Here is a 6,848-nt window from a genome sequence, read left to right on the forward strand (position 1 = left end):
GATGGGGAGTGCACATTGATCCCACTGTTGACCAAAACAAGACATTTAGAGTTCAAAGGTGAGAGTCCCAATTCATATACAGTTTCATGAAGGTTCCCAGCTTAGCACATGCACGTTGATACATTTGCTTCTTCCTAAGGGTCAGGTCTTTGTGCACATTTTATGCAGAGCTGAGGAGACTGAGAGGGTGGAAACAGGGGCCTTCCAAACCAAGAAGCAGAAGCAAAAAATGTCATAATTTTTTAAACTTTGCAGCTTTTGTTCTGTTTGGTTAAGAGTCACTTTTCTTCATCCTCAAAATAGCACAAGCCGAACTCCACAATCAAGACTGAAAGTAAAACACATACACTATAAATGCTAATGTTGTCATGAACATAATGAATTTTGCCTCTGGACCTGACGTTGCTTAACACTGTTTAAAAGTATGACTTTGTTTCTTATAGTATGGCGAAAAAAATTGAATGCATAAGTAGATCAAGTGTTCCAGAAATTTAATTGAGAGGTAAGTCTTCAGCCAATTAGGAATAAAAGTGTAAACTCAAATATATTTGATATATTCCCCTTTTTTAAATGCAGTTTAAACACCCTGTCATTTGGTACAGGGGTTTATAGAGTCAACCAAAATGACCAAGCAATCAATTTGGGATTTCTCATTAAAGGTGCATTATGCAACTTTTATGTGGGAAAAAAAAAAGAGTTGATATTGTGTGTATTTGACCTTGTAGTGACCCGGTGGCTGTATGAGTGGTCAGTATGATGCCTTCACTTTCGATCACAGGACGCTCCAGGATCAATTGCTTGGACGGTTTTCACTGCTCTCTCACCAGAAAACCTACAAAACAACTGATGCTGGAGCGTTGAGACCACCATGAACGAAAGTAAAGGCGCCATGCTGACCACTCATACAGCCACCGGGTCACTACAAGGTCAAAGACGCACAAATATCAACTTTTTTTCCTTGCATAAAAAAATGCATAATCCACCTTTAAACACAATTAGTAATAGGAAATAACAGGCAAAGAATAATCTGGTTTAGTAATAAGAACTATAGTGCGTTACTTATGCTGTTTTCAATTGAGAATAATGCAAATGGCTACTGTGTGTACCATCAATATTTTTGCTTTTTACTCTCTTAAACTCATTTTGTGACCCTTTGGAGGTCCCTACCCCCACTTTGGGAACCACTGATTTTCGGCTCTCCTTAAACCCCGCCCCCTGAATATCTGAACTTTGGGTTTTGTTGGATAACTTCTGTATCAGTGACAGATGAACCTGGCGCAGACCGGAGAGACGCGCCGTGCGTAAACATGGCGTCCTCGTGTGAGTTCGAGAGTCTCGAGAAAACTTTGGAGAGCCACATCCCGGAGGCAGAGCTCGCCGAGGTCAAGCGCATTCTGTTCGGCAAAGAAACGCAGTGAGTCCCCGCTGTCCTGCATGTGTCTGTGGTGCTGTATTCACGATATATACGGCAGGCTCGTGCTTTTACGCGTCGTGGGTCAAACATTACGCACACACTGGACTTTGGACAGTTTGCTCAGTCTGTAGGTTGTAGCCTATAATGATGAGGCTATGAAGCATCAACCTATTGGTCTGTTATACGTTGCCTGCTGTAAAAAGCAAATAGACCTAATTGATATAACTCGTATTGTTTATTATTGTCTTAGGCCAAAATATAAGCCGTGCTGTACATTAAATGGTGTTGCTATGGCATAATAATAACCATGCAAAAAGGCTTCCTGTGGCGAGACTGACAGCGAGAAAAGAACATTCAGTAGTTTGTTATCATTGTTTAACTTTTTCATAATGATTACTCTTAGGAATGAGTGTTACTTATCTTAGAGGGAATGCATGCAGCTTCTCTTTAATTCATGTTTATCTCAAAACACTGTGATACCGGCTGATGCCACAAGGTGGTGCTATTTTGCGTTTTTTAATATCAATAACTTTATCAGACTGCTCAAATTATTACATCCACCACGACAAAGAATTTCTTGCAAAATGAGGGCAGGTTTTGTTTTTTAGCTTTAAATAAACAGACATTTGTGTGTCTGCCTTATTTGAGCAAAGGGAGATGTAGGCATTTTGTTGAAGATAAAGTTTAACCTGTTTTTCCATACATGTACATTATACCAGGTTATAAAACATAAATATCTTTAGGCTACCAAGTAGGAGCCCACGTAGAGCATATTGTCAGACCCCATTTCTAGTTCTAGTTCATTAATCCAATGTTAATCACAAGCTGGTGATTATTTATTACATATTAATAAAGGTTTGATCATTTTATTTATTTCAGGAAGTTGGATCTGCCCCCGTGTGCGGTGGAGAGTGCGTCAGAGCGGGAATTTGAGTTGAAGGGGTTTCGTTTCGAGGCGTCTCCAGAGCAGCTGAGAGCCCCCAGAGTGATCCGAGTGGGACTGGTCCAACACCACACCGTCCTGCCCACTGATGCCCCCGTACTCGAGCAGGTAAAAGAGGCAGACAAACTCTCTGCTTATTCATTGATTTAAGCTAGGGAAGAGCAAATAAAGCAGCTAAGTTATTGTTATACCATGTAAAATGAATAATGATAAATAATGAATGTACTTGTTGCCCCCTCAGAATGGCCAGGGAGAATCAGATGTCTTTTTCCAAGTTTATTTTGAGCTCAAACATTACAAAGGTCCCCTGTGAACAAACAATAAAATAGGTTTTAGTGTATTGAGGATTAAGTTAAAATGGGTAAACAAACAGATAAAACGACATTTACACGTCCCAGGTGTAACAAGGCTTTGGCCACGGCCGACTGCTGCGCCACAGCTTCTGCTCTGAGGCTGTGGGCCTAGCTTTTTTAAACTAGCTTTAGCGAGTCACGTGATGAATGCACTTCCAGTTTCAATTAATAATAATAAAAAGGCAGTGTTTAACATTAGCAAAAGAGATTAATAAATACTGTTTTTTTTTTACAGTGAACCAGTTCCCAACAATAATAAGAAAACGCTTAAATACTTTGCGTTGAAAATGTCTATGGCTTTTTGCTTTTTTTTAAACTGCCTGACCAAAAAAAACACCACCATCTGGCCAAAAGAGTTATTTTAGCCTAATTAATCTGAAGTTACTGCAGTTGGTCAGGTCTCGGTTCAGTCCAAAGAATGAGATCAGCTCAGTATCTGAACATCCTGAATGACCAGGTTATTCCATCAGTGGATTTCTTCTTCCCTGATGACACGGGCGTGTTCCAAGATGTCAAAGCCAGGATTCATCAGGTTTACATTGTGAAAGATGGTTCAGGGAGCATGAGATGGATTGGCCGTGACAGAGTCCAGATCTTAACCCCATTTAGAATCTTTGGGATGGCTTTGCACAGTGGTCACACTCTCCCATCATCAATACGAGATCCTGGTGAAAGGTTCATGCAGCACTGGATCTTTTGACATTGCAGAAGCTTATTGAAACAAAGCCACAGCGAGTGTGTGCTGTAATTAAAGCTAAAGGCGGTCAACAAAAACATTACATTAGAGTGTGAGACCTTTTTCTTGTGCCAATGTTTTTTTGGTCAGGCGGTGTATCATTCCAAATCTGTAATAAACTGTAGTTGATACATTGTGATCTTGTTCTCAGATCAATGCGATGCACCGTCGGGTTGGAGAGATGGTGGAAGTGGCCGCCATGTGCGGAGTCAACGTCATCTGCTTCCAGGAAACATGGAGTGAGTTAGTACATGATGAAACCAAAAATAACTAAAAGAATAATAAAAAAACAACAACTCATATTTAATTATTTTCATATATACTGTTTTCTTGTAGCGATGCCGTTTGCCTTCTGCACTCGAGAGAAAGCGCCGTGGACTGAGTTCGCAGAGTCTGCAGAAGAGGGGCACACCACTCGCTTCTGCCAAGAGGTGAACTACTCTATACAGTACTGTCCATTAATTAGCAAAACCCTAGCGTTAAAAGTAATGTGAATGGAAAGAGGCTGAGGAGGCTGATAGTTCTGCTCCTGGGAACCTTCATTTGTCCATGGATCCAAATGCCAGTGAGTCCAATTTTAGCTGTGACTATCAACGCATATTCCCACTTGTGTTTCTAGTTGGCGCGTAAATACAACATGGTGGTGGTGTCGCCTGTGCTGGAGCGAGAGGAGCTGACGGAGACTCTGTGGAACACGGCTGTGGTGATTTCAAACACCGGGAACGTCATCGGGAAAACCAGGAAGAACCACATCCCTCGCGTCGGAGACTTCAATGAGGTCTGGACACGTGAGCTACTTAATGAACTGAAGTAAACATTTCCTGAATAAATAAATAATGCATCTGAATAGAGCATTGTAAATCTAATCAGAACCACAGTACATGTCAGAAAAACTGCAATAATTATTCAGCCCTGGTCTGTATTCTCTCCTCCTCAGTCGACTTACTACATGGAGGGAAACATGGGGCACTCGGTTTTCCAGACGCAGTTTGGCAGGATCGCGGTGAACATTTGTTACGGGCGACATCACCCTCTGAACTGGTTCATGTTCGGTCTGAATGGGGCGGAGATCATCTTTAACCCCTCGGCCACCGTGGGAGCGCTCAGGTCCGGAGACGCAACTCACAAACACAGATGCAATCAACTGCAGTCAGAGTCAGATTAGACTGTGTTGCTATTGTCAGTGAAGGTACATTCACTAGGAACAATGTTTTGGGTGCAATTTGTGCAACATGAAACATAAACTAGTAATACAAAATAAACTACCATAAAAATAAGCAAGAGAAAGTAAAATATGCACAATATACATGTCCCAGTATGTCAGACACAAAAAAGTGCATATGACACATTAGACACAATTTTTGCAAAACATAGTCACACAATTATATTTAAGACTAAACATTGTACCCAGTTTTCTTTAGTTTGGCCATTTTTGTGACGTTTATAATTTCACTTCCTTATTGGACACCGACAGGAAGTGACGTAGATGAAGGACAACAGTTATAAACTGTTGCCATGCCAACCATGTTAAGTCAACCTCTATCTATGTCACTTCCTATCAGCATCTTAATAATTCAAAAAGAAAATAACTTTTCTACCCAACATTCATTCATTAAAACTGCTGCTTCACTGAAGTAAAATGATAACTATGCAACTCCATAGTCTATTTCAAAAGCATTGAAACCTGCCATATACACTTTAAAAGCTGATTTGTAACGAAGCCGGTTCACTTAAAAACAATTAGAAATTGGACCTGACGTTGGTACCAAGGTTTGATTAAAAAAATCAATCTGAATTTATTCCTTTCTATTAACGCAAATAATTAGTAGGATGGGGAAAAAAATATGTTCCCATTTATTGAGCAGAAAATCCAAATTTGTACCGTATTTTGGTCTCAAAGTGAATTGAGAGAATGTACTGTATATACAGTATATACAGTCATAATTAGAGCTAATATTAACTTTATTTCCACAGTGAGCCCATGTGGCCGATAGAGGCTCGAAATGCAGCCATTGCCAATCACTGCTTCACCTGCGCCATCAACAGAGTCGGGACGGTGAGTCTTTTTATCCTTCAGAATAAACGCAACATGAATGAAGCGTATTGTGAATAAAACAGACTAAACATCTCCTTGTGTTTTTCAGGAGCATTTCAAAAGTGAATTCACGTCTGGTGATGGGAAGAAGGGTAAGTACAGCAGCAGAAGAGGATTTTCACTATGTTTGTCAAAATTCAATGTTATTCCATAAACCCACTCATAAATCAACGTTTATGTCTCCATTTAAGCCTGTAAACCCACATGGTCTTCACTAAACATTCTCTCTATGTTGCTTTTTTAAACAATTAACACTGCTATTATGTTCATTCAAATCATAATGTATCATTGTTTTCAGCACATCACGACTTCGGACACTTCTACGGGTCGAGTTACGTGGCTGCTCCAGACGGGAGTCGAACCCCAGGTCTGTCCAGGACTCGGGACGGACTCCTGGTCGTGGAGATGGACCTCAACCTCAACAGACAGATCAGCGACAAGTGGAGCTTCAAGGTAGAACTTTGAATTGCGCCCGAGAGATAGAAATGAGAGATGTTTGTCTAATTAGGCACAAAAAAGGCAATTCTAATCCAGACGTTTTACTTATTTGTTTTCAGATGACTGGGAGATACTCAGAATATGCGGAGGAGCTGACCAAAGCCGTTTCTCCTGATTTCAAACCCAACATTGTGAAAGAGTAAATGAATTTGTCTGCACGTTACAGCACAAGAATAGAAGAACTATGTGTAATAACATGGTAGTAATATGGTTACTATGACTAAAGCCTCTGGTGCCGATCTTTTGATCTTTGATGGCATAAATGTGAACACATGAAGTAAAGAGCTCAACGGTCCTGCCAATTTCCAGGGCTTTGGCCAGAAGCAAAACCCACACATTTTTTTTTCATTGACTCAAATATCAGGAGATTAAAAGATTGATTGCGGCCAATCAGCTATATTAGACTATTAAATGTCATAAAAGCCTTTTGCCATATTTTCAAGTATTTCATAATCTTGTAAAAATATTTGCGCTTAAGTCAATGGCGAAAAATTATTGGATTTTTCTATAGTCTATGAATGTTACATCTGAAATGCTGGCAATGACAGATAATTTTGGTCTTTTTCTGGGGAAGGACCACCAGATCCCCTTATATTTCCTTTTAATAAAAGTAATAAAATAAATACATATATTGCATTAATTTTGCATCTTTAAAGAGTATTTTGTTGGTAATAAAGAAACAAAATGCATTATCCTACGCCATTCTCATCCAATTATGTTATTACTGTGCAATAAAGTGCAACCCAGTTTGTTTCAACTTTAAACAAATCCGTCTGCACAAGTTTGTTACATGTGTTCAAATCTTTTAT

General features: G+C 39.8%; 1 protein-coding gene across 1 annotated transcript; it reads left to right on the forward strand.

Annotated features, from left to right (window-relative positions):
• The first annotated feature begins 1,029 nt into the window (after positions 1-1,029).
• On the forward strand, positions 1,030-6,189 carry upb1 (ureidopropionase, beta). Its single transcript, XM_079572802.1, has 10 exons — positions 1,030-1,414; positions 2,294-2,465; positions 3,598-3,685; positions 3,783-3,877; positions 4,066-4,224; positions 4,384-4,553; positions 5,421-5,502; positions 5,591-5,633; positions 5,840-5,994; positions 6,099-6,189. Exons 1-10 carry the CDS (start codon positions 1,308-1,310, stop codon positions 6,180-6,182), a joined length of 1,155 nt encoding a protein of 384 aa, XP_079428928.1. The 5' UTR covers positions 1,030-1,307; the 3' UTR covers positions 6,183-6,189.
• Positions 6,190-6,848: the final 659 nt, after the last annotated feature.

Source organism: Gobius niger, assembly GCF_951799975.1.
Source record: "Gobius niger genome assembly, chromosome: 1".
In the NCBI taxonomy this organism is placed as follows: domain Eukaryota; kingdom Metazoa; phylum Chordata; class Actinopteri; order Gobiiformes; family Gobiidae; genus Gobius; species Gobius niger.